Here is a 20919-nt window from a genome sequence, read left to right as displayed (position 1 = left end):
CTTGTGCTTGAATCTTCAAACTGACAAAGTGGTGGTTAGCCGCAATATAGTTTTCGATGAGAATGAGTTCCCTCTCAAAATTATTACCCCCTCTCCATTGAGTGCTACCCAACAAGTGTCACAGAGTATTATCCCTATTATTTTCCCTGCCCCACCTACTTTGAATTCCCCACCTCTACCACCCTCTCAAGAGCAACCTAGCCGTATAGGCCCCTGCAACTGTAACCCCAAGGCTTCACTTCTATCAACAATACCATCCTCCTCCTCACCTTCACCCTCTAGTATGAGTCCTAAGTTGGCTTCTCCTTTAGAGTCGTCTCCCCTTCCTCCCACTCGTATCCATCAAATGGTTACGAGATCTCAAACTAGGTCCCCAAAACCAAAACTTTTCTTATCCACCAAATATCACATCCTGTAGGTCCTACTTACTGAGTTTATCCAAGAAACTGAGCCTTCTTGTTTCACCCAAGCTCACAAACATTCTCATTGGAGGAAAGCTATGAAGATGAGTTGAATGCCCTTCATAATGAAACTTGGAGTATTGTACCACTTTCTCCTACCTAGAATGTGATTGGATCCAAATGGATCTATAAAATCAAACGTCAAGCTGATGGGAGCCTAGACCAGTACAAAACCCATTTAGTAGACAAAGGCTATAATCAAGAAGAGGGCATAGACTACTTTGAAACCTTCACCCCTGTTGTGAAACCACCCACTATTCGAATTGTCCTCATTGTTGTTGTCTCTCGGAGTTGGACGGTAAGGCAATTGGATGTGCATAATGCTTTTCTGCATGGTGTCTTATCTGAAGAACTGTATATGGCTCAACCACAAGGATTTGTGGATAGTAGATTTCCTTCGTATGTTTGAAAATTACATAAGGCCATCTATGGACTCAAATAGGTGCCTTGGGCATGGTTTCCAAGGCTCAACTCATTTTTGCTCAGTATAGGTTTTACAGGGTCCAAAGTTGATACTTCTCTATTTACATATTACTTTGGCTCTACTATTATATATCTTCTCATTTATGTGAATGATATTGTTATTACCAGCAATTCTGATTGTCAACTTGATTCTGTAATTCAGAGATTGGGTGAAGAGTTTTCTATCAAAGACATGGGTGTCTTGCACTACTTCCTGGGTGTCGAGGTTACCTTCACCTCTGATGGCTTATATCTTACTCAGCAAAAATACATGATTGACCTTCTCTAGCGTACCAACATGGTCGGGGCTAAAGCAGTATCCACTCCCATGCTATGTCACATGGGTACGGGTATGGGTAAGAGGGTACGATACAACAAATTCTAAACTATTGGTATGGGGACACAGCGATATATATTGTTAAAATGTAAAAAACACATATATAATAATATTATTATTATATATTTTTGTATTTATACTTTTTATTTTTTTGTAATTTTTCTTTTTGTTTTTGGTATCTAGTTCTATTAGAACTAGATACATCTTGTTTGGTCAAGTTTCGGTTGGAACTTGACCAACTTTCTAGCTGTTGGAACTAGTCCAACGGCTAGAATTCTAGCCGTTGGACTAGTTCCAACAGCTAGAAAGGGAGAGCTCCTTATGAGCTCTCCTTAATACTCTTATATAAATAGGGGTGCATCCCCTTGTGTAATTCATTCCTCTAAATGCTTTTTAAGCATTTTGCTCTCATGAATAAAGTGTTATTTATTTTTTATGCTTTTCCATTTATACCCTTTTATGGTCTTGTCTAAAGTATCTTTTAGATACTTCCTTTTGAGTAGATTCAAGTGCATTCGTGGAGCCTACCATTTCATTACATGGTATCAGAGCTACGGAACTCTTAGATCTTGAAAAACTTCTACCTCAATTTCCGTGCTTCTTGTGTAAAGGTGTGTTATCACCTTGTTCTTACAAAAAGTGTTTCGTCACTTGCAAAGGAGTGTTTTATCACTCTTCTATCGACTACAAGAGGATCTATTTGGAGAAAAGGACTTCAACAACATTGTATTGTATCCCTTTCTCCCTTTTTCTCTATTTTCCTTTTTTCTTCTTCTTACTATCATCTCCACGCCCTTGTAAATCATGGATGACCATGATAAGGTCACCATCATACACATGAAGTTGAATGATACTAATTATGTGATGTGGGCTTCAATTATGAAGCACCACATATGAGGAATAGTGGATGGTTCCGATTCGGAACCTAAACTATCTCTCACCAAAAAAGAGGGTGATAAGGAAGTCCCTCTAATGGAAGAGGAGAAGACTAAGGCTCTAGCGGTCTAGCCTCTTATGAAAAGAAATGGAAAGAGTGAAGGATGGGGCATGCAAAGATAATGTTATGGCTTATTAATAGCGTAGACTAAAATTGTTCTAGCCTCACTAAATTTGAACATGCCGATAAGACACGAGAATACCTCAAAATATGTATTCTCTTAAAGATATTGCCCATGTGTGCAATCTTCAAGGAAAAGTTCGGACACTAACTCAAAATGACAAAACTATTCATGAATATTATAATGAGTTGTCCGAACTTTGGGAAGAATTGGCTATTCTAGAGTCAAAATGGCATTGCACTGAAGATATCGAGCTTCGTCAAAAAACAACTCGATATGGAACACTTTTACCAATTTGTGAATGGATTAAGGCCGGAATTTGAATCCACCAAATCGGATCTACTTCATCGTGGTAAAATCCCTACTATTGTGGATACTATTAAAGAACTAACTATGGAGGAAAATCGTCTTAGAAAGAGTACGCCAAAAGTTGATGATGATTCAGTTCTAGCTGGTGTCTAGACCAGGAAATCATACTCACACTTATAGGTCACCTCATTTTGGAAGACATAGTGGTGAATGACAAAAGAAAAGTTATTTGTCACCAGTGTCATGAACCGGGGCACTATACGCCTCAATATCCGAAGCTAAAAAGGAGAGACGAAAAGAGGGTTGTATCTCTTGAAACCGAGCCAAAAGATCAAGATGCACATGTTTTCATGGCTAAATTGATGGAGATTCTCCAACCTTTTCTCAAAGGGGTATCCTCTTCGACTGAAGCCTCAACTGGAGCGGTAGTTGCACCTGTATCCGGTGCAGGTAACTTCCCTTGGCTCTTAGATTCTGGTGCTTCATTTCATATGACCCCAAATGCTAAATGGTTATCCGAATGTCTTAAAAATAACTCAAGTGAATCAAAAGTCTTTACAGCAGATGGAACATCTCTTGAAATAAAAGGAATATGATGTTTTGAAAGTTTTCAAAAGTCCAAAACTTTTTGTATTCCAGAAGTTAGATATATCCCAAAATTAAATTTGAACCTTTTATCTGTTTTACAAATTTCTGATTATGGATGTAATATATCCCTCTCTTCTGATGGTTGTCAGATACAGGATCACCAGTCAGGGAAGCTGATTGGGGAAGGCCATAGAGAAGAACTATATTACATGGACTTTTTGGAACTACCAAAGAATGTATTTTGTTTAAATGTTCAGAAATTAGAAACAGAATTATGACACAAAAGACTTGGCTATCCTCATATGTCAAAAATTCAATACTTCCCAAGTTTGGGAAAATTTTGTAAATCTGAAAATTTTGCTTGTAAAGACTCTCTTGGTAAAATGAAAAGATTACCTTTTTCTAGTAGAACCTTTGTCTCTACAAAACCTCTTGAGTTAATACATTCGGATGTTTGGGGACCCGCACAAGTTATCTCTAAAAGTGGTTACGCATATTATGTCATCTTTGTTAATGACTTTTCTAGACACACTTGAATTTATTTTCTTAAACATAAATCCAAAGTTTTTGCTCACTTTCAAATATTTCATAAAATGGTCACAAACAAATTTCAAAGTAATATTTCCATTTTTGCACTGATTAAGGGAGAGAATTTATGTCTGGAGAATTTAAAAAGTATCTTAATCTATATAGCATTACTTATCAACGATCATACCCACGCATCCCTCAACAAAATGGTCTTATGGAACGCAAGCATCGCCACATTATGGAAACCACCCGGACTTTGCTAATTGCAAGTCAAGTTCCAAAAGGTTTTTGGGCTGAAGCCGCTATAACTGTCACCTATCTCATCAATAGAATGACATCTTCTTCATTAAAAAAAATATCTCCAATTGAAAAACTTTATGATTTAGCTCCAGACTACTCTAGATTAAGAGTTTTTAGTTGCAAATATTTTGTATTTACAAACAAAAATGATAAATTCTCCCATCGTGCAATCCCACGTGCCTTTTTAGGATATGCTGAAAATCAAAAAGGCTACAAGTGCTATGATCTTCAAAATGATAAATTATATATATCAAGAAATGTGTCTTTTCTAGAAAAAGAAAGTTTTATTTCGTTGCTTACTAAATCGAGGGATCTGGGTATGGTTAGATGTATCAAAGATGAAACGCAAAGGGTTTTAGTCAAAGATGAGGAGATTAAGGAGAGATGGAAAGATTATTTTGATAAGCCATTTAATGAAAGTCATGCTCAGGATCTTGGAGACTTTTTCATTCCTTTTCATGAGATGAATCGTGACTTCATGCGCAAGATTCAAAAGAAAGAAATTGCAGAGGTTTTGAAGAAAATGAAATCAAGAAGGGAAGTTGGCCCAGATGGTATACCTATCGAGACTGGGAAATGCTTGGGAGAGAAAGGTTTAGAATGGTTGACAAATCTTTTTAACAAGATTTGGCGGACAAATAAGATGCCTAACGAGTGGAGGAAGAGTACTTTGGTGCCTCCATATAAGAATAAGGGTGATATACAAGATTGCACAAACTATCGTGGTATAAAATTCATGACTCATACTATGAAACTTTGGGAGAGGGTGATTGAGTCTAGATTGAGGAAGGTTGTCATGATATCGGAGAATCAATTTGGTTTTATGCCTGGAAGATCAACTATGGAAGCTATACATCTTCTTAGACAACTTATTGAGAGATATAGAGAGAAGAACAAAGATTTGCATATGGTTTTTATTGATTTGGAGAAGGCATATGATAGAGTACCTAGAGACGTTCTCTGGTGAACAATGATGAAGAAAGGTGTTTCTCACAAGTACATTAGTATAATTAAAGATATGTATGAAGGAGTAGTAACCAATGTCCGCACTTGTGGAGGGGTGACAACCAATTTTCCTATAACGGTTGGGTTACATCAAGGATCTGCTTTAAGCCCTTTCCTATTTGCTATAGTGATGGATGAGCTTACGAGATCAATTCAAGAAAATGTGCCGTGGTGTATGTTGTTTGCTGATGATATTGTTTTGATTGATGAGTATAGAGCTGGGGTTAATGCTAAGTTAGAATTATGGAGACAGACATTGGAAGCAAGAGGTTTTAAGTTGAGTAAGAGTAAGACAGAATACATGGAATGTCGATTTAGTAAGCAACGAAATAGAGATGGGAGTGTAGTGAAGCTTGGTGAGCAAGAAATACCGGTGGATGATTCTTTCAAATATTTGGGATCTATCATTCAAAAGTATGGAGAAATTGATGGAGATGTAAATCATAGGATAAAGGTTGGGTGGATGAAATGGAAGAGTCCAACTGGAGTGTTGTGCGATCGTAGAATGCCATTGTGGTTGAAGGGAAAGTTTTATAGGACGACTATTAGGCTCGCTTTACTATATGGTACGGAATGTTGGGCTGCCAAGAGACATCATATTCAAAAAATGAGTGTAGCTGAGATGCGTATGCTGAGATGGATGTGTGGAAATACAATAAAAGATAAGATTCGGAACGAGGAGATACGTAAGAAGGTAGGCGTTGCACCCATTGAAAATAAGATGAGAGAGAATCGTTTACGGTGGTTTGGACATATTCGACGAAGGCCTAATGATGCTCCAGTTAGAAGGATGGAGAAACGGGAAAATATATTAGTTAAAAGAGGTCGGGATAGGCCTAGGAAGACATGGATGGAGGTGATAGGAAAGGATATGAATGCTTTGAACCTCACCGAGGACATGGCATTGGATAGAAATGAATGGAGGAGAAGGATTCATGTGGAAGACCCAGAATGATTTTCTTTGTTGGTTCATATCGCTGACCCCAATTGTTTTGGGATGAAGGCGTAGTTGTTGTTGTTGTTGTATTACTGAATATTTTTTTTAATCGATTTAACTTCAAAATTCAATGAAGAGGATTTTGAATATAACTTTGACAATGATCAAAGTCCTATTATTTTTTTAAAATGATAGCGAAGACCAAACCAGTAGGAATGTCGGTCTGCAATATTCAACACAAAGAGTTGGAGAGCAACACCCACCATGTGCATTAGAAAAGTTTTCTGAAGTTCCCCCTCGTATCCCAAAAAATTGTCTCTTACGAATCTTTTTCACCCTCGTATAGGGCAGTCGTTGCATTAATCCAATCCTATGTTGAACCTTCCTCCTATTCTGAAGCCAAAAACCATGAAGAATGGGTTGAAGCTATGAAAATAGAATTGGATGCATTAGAGAAGGCCAACACTTGGTCCATTCAAGACCTTCCTCTCGAAAAGAAACTTATAGGTTGTAGATGGGTTTATAAAGCCAAAACTAAAAGTGATGAGACCCTAGAAAGATATAAGGCACGACTCGCAGCCAAAGGTTATGCTCAAGAGTATGGCATTGACTACGACGAAACCTTTGCCCCTGTAGCCCGTATGACCACTGTTAGAACTTTAATTGCTTTGGCTTCTATCAAAAAATGGCTTATATTTAAAATGAATGTCAAAAATACTTTCTTAAATGGGAGTCTTGTTAAAAAAGTCAACATGAAAGCTCCGCCTGGTATTAGTATTCCTAAGGGTAAAACACTTCATCTTGAGAAGGTCCTTTATGGCCTCAAACAGGCACCAAAAGCCTGGTATGACAGGTTTAGTCATGTTATGACTGATATTGGATTTCATTCTTGTTTATTAAGCAATCTGATGCAGGTACCATCATCCTTCTTCTTTATGTGGATGATATGATCATCACTGAAGGCGACAAACAGGGAGTTACCAATATCAAAACTCTTCTTAAAACTCATTTTGAAATGTCTGACTTAGGATTATTGAGATACTTTTTAGGAATAGAAGTTGTGTATTCCCCTCGTGGGTATTTGATATCTCAATTTAAATTTGCTTTTGATATTGTTTTCAGGTCTGGCATTACAGATGATAAGAAGGTGGACACTCCAGAAGTGGTCAATGATAAAATGAAAATTAATAATAGAGAGTGTCTTGATGATCCCACTCCGTTCAGACAACTTGTTGGAGCACTTTCCTATCTCTCCATCACTCGGTCAGACAAAGCACATGTTGCACACACAGCTAGCCAGTTTCAACATGCTCTCACTTCTGTTCACATGAGAGTTGTTTTACGTATTATTAGATATTTAAAGAGTTATCTCTCACGAGGACTCTTCTTGTCTACATCGTCACCATTAGATTTAATTGCTTATACTGATGTTGACTTGGGAGGTGATCCTAATAATAGGCGCTCAACCACAGGTTTCTGTGTATTTTTTGTGAATCTCTAATATCATGAAGGTGCAAGAAGCAGCAGAAGGTTTCCCTTTCCTCCATTGAAGTTGAATATAGAATCATGACAACTACCACAATGGAAGTTGTTTGGCTCAGGCGACTGCTTGCTGATATAGGAGTTAAATCAACACAGGCCTCACGAATGTGTTGTGACAATAAGAGTGCAATCTACATCGCAAGCAACCGGACTTTTCATGAGTGCACCAAACACATTTAAATGGATTGTCACTATGTCAGAGAGGAGTACTTGTATGAAACCATTGATCTGTCATATGTGACGTCAGAATACCAATTAGCAAGCTTCTTCACCAAGCTTCTCGTGGCTCCCAGATTTCACTTCCTCTTAGACAAACTTTCGTTCATTGTACCGTAAGTTTGAGGGGGAGCGTTAAAATGTAAACAGTACATATATAATAATATTATTATTATTATATATTTTTGTATTTATACTTTTTTATTTTTTTGTAATTTTTCTTTTTGTTTTTTGTATCTAGTTCTATTAGAACTAGATACATCTTGTTTGGTCAATTTCCAGTTGGAACTTGACCAATTTTAGCTGTTGGAACTAGTCCAACGGATAGAATTCTAGATGTTGGACTAGTTCCAACAGCTAGAAAGGGAGAGCTCCTTATGAGCTCTCCTTAATACTCTTGTATAAATAGGGGTGCATCCTCTTGTCTAATTCATTCCTCTAAATGCTTTTTAAGCATTTTGCTCTCATAAATAAAGTGTTGTTTATTTTTATGTTTTTTTCATTTATATCCTTTTATGGGTCTTGTCTAAAGTATCTTTTAGATACTTCCTTTTGAGTAGATTCAAGTGCATTCGTGGAGCCTACCATTTCATTACAATATATATATAAAGAGAGTTTGGGTTTGGATCTTGTATGGATCCATATTAAAAATAAAAATAAAAAGTCTAACTTTTAAAAAAAGTCTTTTTTAAGCTTCGTTGACAACAATCATTTATTATAAAAAGGGGAAGGGCTGCTCTATCTCCCTTCAGGTTTCGCTATTTTCCTTTTCTCTCTTGTTGCAGCGAGAAGAAGAAGAGGAGGTAACTCTCTCTCTCTCTCTCTCTCTCTCTCTCTCTCTCTCTCTCTCTCTTCTTTTTCTTCTCCATGATTTCTCCTCTTTTTCCTTCTTTCTCCCTTCCTTTCACCCAGGCAAAAAAATATTGGGTATAAAAAAATTAGTTTGGGTTGGGGTTGGGGTCGGGTCTGGGTTGAGTGTTACATTAAACATTCCCTCACATATGGTACTCATTGCTCCTCATGGTTTCTTCAATATCTCAGTTTTTTCATATGCAGACTGGGCAGGCAATGTTGATGTTTGCAAATCCACAGGTGGCTACTTTGTTTATATTGGCAAATCATTGATTTCTTGGTCAGCTCCCAAACAAAATGTGATGGCACGCTCTAGTACTGAGGTTGAGTATTGTGTGGTTGCCAACTCAGCTACTGAAGTCTTATGGCTCACTTTTTTACTTAAAGAGCTGCGGGTTGATTCAAATTCAATCCCTACACTCTGCTGTGGCAATATTGGAGCCACATACCTCTCTTCCAATCCAGTTTTTCACAACCGCACTAAACATATTGAGATCAACATTCACTTCATTCGGGATCACATTGCCAAAAAGAAATTGCAAGTCAAATGCATCTCCAACGTTGATCAGATTGCAGATCTTATGAGCAAGTCTTTGTCTACTACTTGCTTCAACTTGCTCAGAGACAAGCTTAACACCCTTCCTAGGCCATTGAGCTTGAGGGGGGTGTTAAATTATGTATATATAAATATATATATACATATACTTAGATATATATACATTCGTATATACATAAGTATATATATGTATATATGTATATATACATAATATATCTTTTTTTCTTTTTCTGTACAAACCAAAAACCCGATAGGGGTGTTTTGGTAAATCCACATGTATTTTTCTTTTTGCCTTTTTTTTCCTTTTTTTCCTTTCTTTTCCCCTTTTTCCTTTTTCTTTTTACTTTTTCAGTTTGACTTTTAAAGGACCATAAGGGGCCCCACCAATCTAGTCGTTGGGGCCCCAACAGTCATATTTATGACCGTTGGGGCTCCCAACGACTAGAAGGGAGCCCCCTTTATGGTCCTCCTTTAAGCTCTCCTCCTCTATATATAGAGGAGGCTCCCCCTTGTAAAGGTATTGGGTTTTCACCCTTCTCTTCCTTTCTTCAATAATATCCAACTTATGACTTTGAGTCATTTTTACTTTTGAAGAGTTTTGTGTGTGCACTTTTAGTGCTTGTGTTCTTGGCTCTAGTGGTCACTCTTAAAAGAGTGCTTTTTGCTCTATTGGTGCTTCCGCCTCTTTTCATTACAGGGGGCTGTTAAGAAAGATACGGGTTAAGCGGATCAGGTAGACTCAGATCCAAATCAGAGCCAATTCAAATGTGGAGATAAGAAAGCATGGATAAGATTGTTAGCCACAATTGAAGGGAAAGTTGATCCGGCGAATTCTGCATCAAGGAAAGATAATTTAAATGTAAAATTTGTTTCTAAAATTGTGCCTACAATTAAGGAGAGGAAATCTGTACAGGCTAGCATAGCTACTAAAGATATCAATGGAACCTCTCATCTCACATCTCACTGAAGAGAGAATGAGAGAGTAATTCCTTTGGTAGTGGACGTAGACTCTCACGAGTCAAAGCATGTTATACCTTGTGGGTGTGAGTATTTGTTCCCTAATCTGTGTGTGTGATACCTTTAACTTTGCCTATCACGCATACATACATACACACGGTGTGTGTAAGCGTGCACACAGACAAATGTATGCATCTGTGCATGCACTTAAGACACACACGGAGCAGCATTCATGCACACAACTTTAATGAATGATAGCAAATTCACCATTTTTCAGCCACCAACAAATTGAAGCAGTTCCATGCATAAACTGATGTATCAAAATTTCTGGTAACAGGTAATAATCAAAAGATAGTAACTAGATATTTGACTTACGCATGCCAGTTTCGCTTTATAATTCCAACAACACGTCCCACAGGGTGACATGGAGCAGGATTCACAACTTCACCAGAAACTAGCTCTATATTTGTGTTTCGCGGAGCAACATCAGAACTAACAGGAACTAAATGAACAGCTTCCTCCTCATCCTCTGATAATTCATTCAGAATTTTGTTATTAATCAACAAAATTAACATTTAAACAAAAGAAAATGGATAATTTGCTCATATTAGTAAAAGAATTAAGTCAAAATTGCTTTCTTACCATCTTCTACTACACTCAGAGATTTTCCTCCATGCCACTGGTCCTGGGGCAAGAGCTCCACAGCAACTATGTCACCATCAAAAGCCCTATTCATGTTTGTCCGGCCATATATCACAATTTCATCACCAATGCTCTCGCTTCCAACATATGCTTCAAAAGGATTATAGCGGTTTACACGAAGTTTCCCTTGATGATAAATACCATGATGTAGACCCTTTGTGATCTCTGACATTGGCTTATGCTGCATTTTACAATTTAAAGATAAATACAAATAATTAATAGGAAAAGACACTTCTAGTTGCATCAAGTTTGAGAACCATGTTACTCATACATACCTCAACATAAATGATCTTCCTCTTTGAAGGTCTCAAATCTTCAACTTCACCAATATCAGCATCTTCGGTGCAAGTACTAGGTACAACCAAGTCAAGCAAATCTGGTCGACCAAGAGACTTTATATATGCCTCAACTGAAACAAAGTATACCCTTTAGATGTGTATACAAGAAGGTTATAGAAGAAACTATGTCAGCATTAGAAGAAACAAAACTAACACAGTAATGGGAGTGGAAACACTCAAGCATGTTCAAAATGCACTAAATGTGTACCTGTTTCTGCAAGAATTCCCTCCTCAGTGGCCTTTCTCTTATTTTCTTTGTCATTTGTAATAAGTAAAACTCGTGAATTTGGACCTAAATGACTCTGGTACCAAAGCGTAGCCACACGGATTGCTGAACCACAAATTCCCAAGTAAGATTTGAATGCTATGAGATATTATGAACGAATTTGGGAAGAACAAGAAACAACTGCAAATGATGCTGCTTAATTAAGCCATCATATACATATCAGACGGCAAAAAATTGGGAATAGGTCCAACAATTAAATCACAACTAAAGGATACACGAAAAATCTGGAAGCAAGAAAACCTGTCCATCCTAAACTTCAAAGATCCAGAACAATAAAGGCAATAAAGTAGTTAATGATGACTGATATATATATATAGTAACCTGATACATCAAACAGGTAACTTGTCCGACGCAAATCGGATGCTTTTTGAGCCGCTGATCGCGTGGGTGATCAGCGGCGCAAAAAATGCATTTTACAGTTTTAAGTGGTGGTCAAGAACCGCCGGTAAAACTATTTTTTCAAAAAAAAAAATTTGATGTGTGGCCATGCATCCGAGCTCGTTCGACGATGTGTGTTTTCATGTGTGTGTGTATATATATATATATATATATATATGGAAGGGGGACCGTCCAACCAAAGGTTAAAAATCTACAACCGATGATAATCGACGGCATTCCTTCTCTAACAATCAAGTTTTTCATCAATCAGACTTTACATAATGGATTTTTATCATTCATTTAGTGAGCAACATGTTTCGGATTATGAATTTCCGATGTCGAGATGCATTTTTTTAAAGCACTAAAAATCAGCGGCCCACAATACTTTGTATTGTAAAGTTTTAAATGCATGGTGAGCCATCGATTTTTCATGTTTCAAAAAACATGCCTATATGTCATAATGTCTTCGTGTAAAGCCTATGTCACCTGGGTACGGGTACGGGTGCGGGTGCGGAGGGTACGGCATGGCAATTCCAAAAAATGTGGGTACAAGGACACACAGCTATAATATATATATATATATATATATATATATATATATATATATATATATATATATATATCACATAAATACAAAATAAATTGAATATAATCTAAATATATATGTTATATCTAAAATATATATTATATACTGAAAATATAATTATAACATATAAATTAAATATAAACTTGTATGTACGAAGGGTAAAATGGTTTGTCCAGGTGTTGACACGGGTACGAAGGGCACAATGGAGTGTTTGGGTACCATAGTATAAAGCATGGTTGCCAGTTGAGGAAGCAGGAGCGAGAAGCGATATGGGAAGCGGGAGCGGGAAGCAAGGCACTTTCAAAATTTTAGGAAGCGAGAAGCGTGGGACCACTTAGGAGCGAATCGGGAAGCGAACCGGAAGCGACCTAGGAAGCGAGGTGGAAGCGAAAAAAATAAAATTACAAAAAAATACAAAAAAAAGAAAAAATGAGGGAAGCGAGGGAGAAGCGTGCTTCCCATTAAAAAATGGCGCTTCCTAGCGCATTTCAAAAGCACTACGTTTCGCGCTTCCGAAGCGTGCTTCCCCACTTACCTAGGTGCTTCCGGTAACTCTGGTATAAAGCATATTTCTAACTAAATGAATTATAAAGAACAAATATATGAGGTCTCATCGATCGATGTGATGCTCAAGCATTGGAGAAGGGGAATCGTTTGATCGTCGTTGGTTGTAGATTTTGAATCCTCCTTTGGATGTATATATATATATATATATATATATATATATATATATATATAATATATATGTATATATATATATATGTATATATATATATATCATAGTCACCTGTATCGTTAAAGGTAATTTCTCGGCGAGGGTATTTCTCGAAGAGATTTTCAAAAGTTGATAAATCTCGGGAGTTTAAAAATTGAAAAAAAATATAAATAACAACAAAAAAACTAAGAAAAGAATAAGTTTTGCATTATTTTTCTTCAAAAAATATAAAAAAACATGTTTTAAAGGTTTTAAACTATAAAAGAAACAAAAAAATAGGAAATGCAAACTTAAAATAAATATAAAAAAAGAGTTTTTCCAAACATATCATGATATTATCGTGGCATTATCACGATAATATCACGATATTTTGTCTTCTAGCGATATTTTGAAAATATCGCAAGATATTACCTTTAATATCGGCTACCTTAAAATATCGGTATTTCTCGTGATATTTTCAAGATATCGGTGACAGTGATATATATAGTTATATACTACTACTGTTGTTGCTGCCTCTACTATTATGATACTTGGAGACTCCATTTTGCCATCAGTACCCGTGTCGACACGCATGTCCCCGTGTCAAGATGTGTCGACACCTGAACACAACATTTTACCCTATGTACATACAAGTTTGTATTTAATTTATAATTATATTTTCAGTTTATAACTTTATTTTTTCAGTATATAATATATATTTTAGATATAGCATATATATTTAGATTATATTTAGTTTATTTTGAAATTATTTTTTTATTTATGTGATATTTAACATTATATATAGTCGTGTCCCTGTACCCACATTTTTTGGAATTGTCATGTCGTACCCTCTATACTCGTACCCATACCCTCTATACTCGTACCCGTACCCGTACCCGCACCGAGGTGACATAGCTCTACTAGTACTACAAATATCTTCACTAATGTAGTTGTGATTGAAGAGGCTCCTAGGTTTGACTTGGCAGCTATGTTACCTGGGTACAAATACGGAGGGTACGACACGGCAATTCTAAAAAATGTGGGTATGGGGACACGGCTAAATATATACTAAAAATATATATATTACATATCTAAAATATATACTAAAAATATATATTATATATTAAAAATATAATATATATAATATAGGACATATATAGTTGTATCCAAGTACCAGTACCCATGTCAACACGGGTACGACACCCATAGTGACAAAAGTTTTTATCGACAACTTCTCGTTTTTCAAAAACTCACAAGAAATTGGAAAAATTCCATAAATCTCGCATTTTTTTGGCAAAATCTTAGCAATAAAAAATTAATTAAAAAAATAAATTTGTTTTTTATAAGAAAATATTAATAAAAATTATTTAAAAATAAAAATATAGGATTTTTTTGCGATAAATAGTCGTTTAAAACATAAATATCGCGTTTAAATTGAGGTATTTATGTTTTTTTCATAAATCTCGCGATATTTTGAAAATCTCGTGAGAAATTGCCGTTTTAAACTTTCAGGCAATTTCTCACGATATTATCGCTAGATTTTCATAAATCTGACGATATTATCGCGAGAATTTCATAAATCTCGCGATATTTGTCACACTGATGGCACCCTAAGTGATGTGTCGCGGTAACATAGCTTAACAGTCACAGCTTATCTCACTAATATTTATTACAACACACAAATTTCCAAATTGCAATGCTATTGTTAATCTTAAATTAAATCTCCAAGGGTATTTTTGTAGTTTTAACAAAATCATGACTTTTTACTGAGTTCAGGCAAGGGAAACTTTTTGTTGCTAAGTGCATGTGCAATAAACTCACATTAATATCTTTGGTTGTGCTATGCAAGAGAAGAATGACTGGAATTTTCATAGCCAACTCTTGCAGTTATCATGGTTTGCACTTTTGAAGAAGTGTACATGCAATAAGTTAGAGCTTGATGCAAATGGTTATATATAATGCATGCATGTGTGTGTATACATGTTTGCATACACACACATAAATATATGTATGTATGTATGTAAGTTTATATATACATATATATATATATACATAGAGAGAGAGAGAGAGAGAGGTTGGATTGCTTGTGCACGTTCGCTATGCAAGGCATATGACCATCTCAAGATCGAGGAATTGGAAAATGCTTTTGTACCTAGTACCTGGCTTGAACTAAGACCAACCTTGAACATGTTCTCACAAGCCACACTCAAGCTTGGATCACTCGTGCATGTTGACTAGTAAGGCATTTAACCATCTCAAGATCGAGAAATTGGTACATGTTTTTGCTTCCCAACATAAATGGCCTCTTTTATGCTTAGTACCATGCTTAAATTAAGCTCAGCTAAGCCCTCCCATCAACACTATGGCAACACAATTTTCAAGTTAATGCAAAGCTGAAATAGATGTAGAGTGTGACCATATACTAGTTGTTTGTCAACAGCAGCTCATATGTGTACGCACTATCATAAATAAAAAAAAGTGTCATATGATTATCGTGATCATTTTGGGGTTTAAGAACAAGAAACAGGCTGTGTATGAACAACTACTCACATAACAATAGATCAACTACACATATCTTTTCTTTGTATACTATCATATGAAAGGCACCATAGCATTACCATGAAGATTTTGGGGTTTAAAAAAAATAAAAGAAAGAACCTCTTTGTGAACAACTACTAAAAAATGCACATAACAATAGATCTGCTATACATATCTTTTCTTTGTGGATTATTTCACCTAGATGATGCCAAGGTCAATAGTGTTACCTACCCATACCATACAAATCATCCACAGCTCCAATTGTAAGGCATATGTGTGACAGTTGTAAATGTTTATGCAAACTCACATATAGACAAAATATAAACATTTCTGTTACTATAAGCATCAGATGCAAATGTAATAGTAACTAAAAAATAATGTTTTGTTGCAAAATGACACCAATGGATTGTAAAAAAAGGTGCAAATAGATGTTTTGATGGTAGGCTTTGATCCAAACGCAGATAGAAACAGCATAAACATGTGGCTACAGCTAAATTTATCAAATACAAATACCACATGCACAAACACACGCACACACACACCTGCATTTGACATACACACGTAAAGGCACAGAAGCAACAATAGAAAACAAAAATAAAAAGTGCCTGTTAGATATTCAATAAAAAGGTCCAAACATACCCCTGTCATTTCGATCATTTGGACTTTCACCCGTCATTGCTTTCACGTATGTATCTCTAGATTGTCCATAGGTAAAAAACAAATGTTAAAATACACAAAGGTAGTGACAGTCAGAAAACAAGAAATAGAAGACATCACCAGATAACAAAAGAAGGGAGGAAAGAGGGAGAAGGATATGTCAATATTTCAGTGTTTTAATTATCAAATATTTGGCTGGAATACATCAATAATACAATAAGACGGGCTTACCTTAAGAGTTTTACACATCAAGCGACCCAACGAGTCCATCTATGAACTCAGAAAACAATGTAACATGGATATGGTTGGAAGGCCTGCATGCCTGTGTCATGTCGGGTCAGACCTGAACCAGACCCAATACCTAGACTCATTTTCTTAGTTTTTTTTTTTTTTTTCAAGCCAGTTTCTCTCATTTGTAATTTTTTACCTATATTTTGTAATATAGCATTTTCAGTTATACATTATACCTTTTTCACTTATTTATTATTTTAATATTATATATACATACATATATATATATCCATGAAACATACCCACATGTTTAGAAATTCGCGTGCCATAACCGCCATACCGCACACATATCTGTCCTTATGTAACATAGTAAAAGAGCCCATAATTTGGTCACCAACCTGAATTGAATTCTTCAGTCAGGGAAAAGCTAAACCCCATTATCCAATTATTGGCAAGTCATTGCAATCCGAAATAGTAATTCTTTGAGTAAACCAACATTTATCACTGAACTAAGTAAACTAAGATTTCTCAAGATTAGGAAGATTTAGTGGTTAACTGGTTATTCCCAAAGTTTACAAGATGATCAAATTAATTCAGTCAAAGACCTAGTTTACTAAGTCAATGGAGTGTTAGAACTTAGAACTTAGGATAGTAAACACAAAGTTGATTAACTCTCAAGTCAAGATAAAAGACCTCATATGACATGACACCACAACTATAAACTTATAAATTCTATGATTTCAACCAATTTGTAAGCTCTATAGTAATGAAATTAGGTTCACATGGTTGCACATAAATTTAAGACACAAGTCCACAATAAACTATGTAACACTAAAATGAAATCCATACAGTTATGTACATATAGCTATACCTATCTATGAATAGGACTGCGTAGAAACATTACATGCATGCCAAAACATAGGGACAAGTTCATAATGGAAAAAAAGAGAAAAAGAATAAAACATGAGAGAACTACACTTATCAAATTATGTGTGCCGTGTTTGCGACCACTATGCATAGTTTCACATCTATGTTTGAAATTCCTACCAGCCACTATAAAGAACAATACAAGGGGAAAAGATGGCCTATTTTATTATCAACCTAGTAAGGTCGAATCACCAAGACTTACCACTTCAAAAACACAATATTACATGGCTGTTTGCATCACCAAGTCTTACCACTTCAAAATCAAAACATTACATGGCTGCCACATGGCAGGGAGCTAAGCAAGCTACGTGAAGCCTTGCCTAGACAAGCCTAGGTGCTCACCTAGCTCAGCTCAACTAGATTGTGGTACCTAGCCTCCCTCAATCCGAGGGGAAGCAACAGAGTTTGGGCTCACCAGGTTCAAGTGAAACTAGGCACTAGCCTTGACAATTATGACCAACATAACCATCCTCAGCAAGAGCGATTGACTAACCATGCTGAGCAAGTATTTTCTGCTGCAGAATAATGACCAACCCATCTTTATCAGTTCTTGTTTAGCCAAAATGTGATTGCCCTTACAAATAATTTACACAAAATAATCCTTAGATTCTTTCATTTCAATTAGAATGCTAACAATCTCATCCTTGAATATAGGCCTAGTTTGGAATTCAAGAACCAATCACATTCAGAAAGTTTTTTATCTACTGATCCCTTCCCAAAAAGATGGTGTGCAAGACCTCATGATGAACACCATCCATCTTTCAAACAACCTTCATACCACAAAGATGCTGCTTGGTCATATACAACCATTTTACTTTCATGCTTATAAAATATATATAAACTACAAATTTATTTTGCACGTCAAGAGAAGAGAACCAATGAATAGATAACCAAAAAGAACACCTTTTATTTTGGGCAATGTGATTAACCAGCACCAACTAATATACAGCTGATTTCATTCAAGAAACCAAAAACTCACTTGAAACCAATAAATTAACAAACACCAAAAAGTAAGGGACCGCTGAGCTTACTTGTGGTGTTCATTGGAGAACACAAAGAAATGCTTTGAAGGGTTGTTGCAAACCGCCCTAATCCTATTATAAACCGCAATATTCTTATTCTTCACCTCCTCCAGCACCACCGACAACAACACGACGTCCGTAATAGCTGCATTCTCGAGCAAATCGATCTACATAAAAATATCAAGACAAATTTTCACACAATTACACCAGAGAACACCAGAATTGCCAACTTAGCGATCGCTTCTGCACCCCTCAATCAAATCGATCTACCTCGAACTTTTTAAAACCATATAACCTAATTGTTCTGTTAATTGGACTAATACACACTGGAAGTAATCTAAATAACGCCAAACTTCCTCATCATTCCCAACCAAATAAAAAAAACGAAAATCCCGTAAAAAACTTACGTTAACAAACAGCTTAAGTTACTGAAATTGGTAAAAAGAACAACCGCATCATTGCTGGCAAGTCAATCTTTATCGAAGGGAATCAACGAAAGCTAAAAAAAAAAACCTAAAAGCGAGTCCAAATTCGTCGGGAGAAAGGGGGGGGGGGGGGGGGGAGAAGGTGCCTGGTTAAGGATGACGTTGGTGTCGACGATGAGAATGGGAGAATCCAAGGAGCCCAAGCAAGCGACCGACGAATCGCAGGTTTTACAGACGGTGGCTCCGCAGTAGATGTCGTCCCTGAGGTAGTGTTCCCTTACAATCTGAAGAATAAGAGAGAGAAAGAACGTTCATTAAGAAGAAGAAGAAAAACAACGAGGACAAAGGAGAAATTTCTGGGTAGAGAATCCAAAGTGGGGATGATCTTTGCCCAGAGAGAAGGCAAAGAAATTTCATGGGTTTAGTTTGTTTGAGAGAGAGAGATTGTACCTTCATAACTCTGCCATGCTTGGTCTTCTTGACGAAGGATTTGTTCTGCAGCATCTTGGCAGACGAGACGGCGTCGGAAGAAACAGAGAGAGCGCCGGGCGGGGTGTGTGTGTTTTTGAGAATTCTTGATCTCTTGCTCCCGCTGTGATGCTTCGAGGGTTTTTGTTTCCTTCCTTTGGCGGTTGTCTTGTGTTTTGTTAAAAAAATAGCAAAGTTCATGATCTAGGTCGCACGGATGGTCCAAATTACCCCGTGTCGTGTCCTCATACTTATTATTTTTTAATAGTGTCCGTGTGAGTGATCGCTTGGTACATACATTCATGCCCAAGGGCCGAAGCAGGTTATATGTTTCCCCCCGGGTCTGAATGAGCGCCACGTATGTAAGCATGTGGGGCATGTTTCCTCGTGTGTGTCGGCATCACTTAGCATCGGAGTTCGATTTGTTTGCAAAGACTTAATTACCCTTTCTTGCCATTAGCGCCATGAAACAATGTTTCAAGTAAATGACAAAAATGTCCTTCTGTCAGAAGAGAGAAAGGGTTAAAATCATCATCATTTTTGCCCTAAGAAGAACGATTCTGCTTTAAGAGGAGCTCCTCGCAATATGTCGCCCTAAACGTTCTGGCTCACCCTTTGACGATGCATCATCTGTTGTAACAGGAGCTCCCTTTGACGATGTAGCCTTTGACATCGTTTGTTGTCAGCGGAGCACTCCTTTTTGTTGTCTACTGTCGTCGGAGTGTAGTCGGAGCACCGTTGCCACCATCGGTTGCATCTACCTTCTAGGTGTTTCTCTTCCATTGTCGGATTAACAAAACTTGTGTCTTTTGGGTGAGTTTTGTGTAAGGTTTTGTTATGTAAACAAATCGATTTTTTCTATGTAAATCTGAATGCTAAATCTTACAATTGGTTATACTATTCATGCTAAATAACACTTACTTTTATACTAAAATAAATCGATTTGTACATATCCACCTTCTGGGCATCGAAAAATATTTAGCACGATTTATTCTTATGAAGGCCAAATATTACAACGATATGTACTTATTAGGACTAAATTTCTACAACGATTTGTAAGTTTGAAATTAACAATGATTTATACATTTAATGCAATAGCGATTTGTTTGATGCAGCAACGATTTATACGTTTCAAACAGTAGCGATTTAGCCAATTTGTGATTCATGATTTATGCATTTAAAGCAGCCATGATTTATACATTTAATGCAGTAGTGGTTTATGATTTACAACGATATGTACTTATGAAGGGTTTGATTTCTATAACGATTTGCAGTTAAATTTATGTGTTGTGCAGGTAAGCAATGACTACAATTCGCAAGACAAAAAAGCTTTCGTCGTTGGAGGGTATGACTCTTGGAGAAATCATCCGCCAATCTGATATATATGAGGGTTATGTAAAGTACCAAAATATAATGAACATTGAGACTGAAAAAAACATAAACAAATTGTTGGATATTTATTATGCGGAGCCTAATCCATCGTATATTAAAGATGAAGAAGAAGAAGGCTGACGAAGAGAAGGAAAAGCAAATGAAGAAGAAGGAGGATAGTGAAAACT

At 36.5% G+C, this 20919-nt stretch overlaps 1 protein-coding gene across 1 annotated transcript in view; it reads right to left on the bottom strand.

Annotated features, from left to right (window-relative positions):
* EMB2763 (ribonuclease II family protein) overlaps nucleotides 1–19513 on the bottom strand; it is a 72588-nt gene extending 53075 nt beyond the window's left edge. Inside the window, exons 1-8 of the mRNA XM_090012553.1 lie at nucleotides 19343–19513; nucleotides 19039–19176; nucleotides 18477–18634; nucleotides 16270–16325; nucleotides 11357–11479; nucleotides 11086–11219; nucleotides 10751–10991; nucleotides 10484–10637 (exon numbers count right to left, since the gene is read on the bottom strand). Coding sequence (XP_089868679.1) covers nucleotides 10484–10637; nucleotides 10751–10991; nucleotides 11086–11219; nucleotides 11357–11479; nucleotides 16270–16325; nucleotides 18477–18634; nucleotides 19039–19176; nucleotides 19343–19396 — 1058 coding nt within the window. The 5' untranslated portion in view covers nucleotides 19397–19513. The remainder of the gene's footprint in view (nucleotides 1–10483; nucleotides 10638–10750; nucleotides 10992–11085; nucleotides 11220–11356; nucleotides 11480–16269; nucleotides 16326–18476; nucleotides 18635–19038; nucleotides 19177–19342) is intronic.
* Between the last annotated feature and the right edge of the window lie 1406 nt (nucleotides 19514–20919).

The sequence above is a fragment of the Nuphar pumila genome, chromosome 7, assembly GCF_984573655.1.
Source record: "Nuphar pumila chromosome 7, dmNupPumi1.hap1.1, whole genome shotgun sequence".
Taxonomy (NCBI): domain Eukaryota; kingdom Viridiplantae; phylum Streptophyta; class Magnoliopsida; order Nymphaeales; family Nymphaeaceae; genus Nuphar; species Nuphar pumila.
The sequence above is the reverse complement of the archived record's forward strand: the minus strand, read 5'-3'. Positions and strand labels throughout refer to the sequence as shown.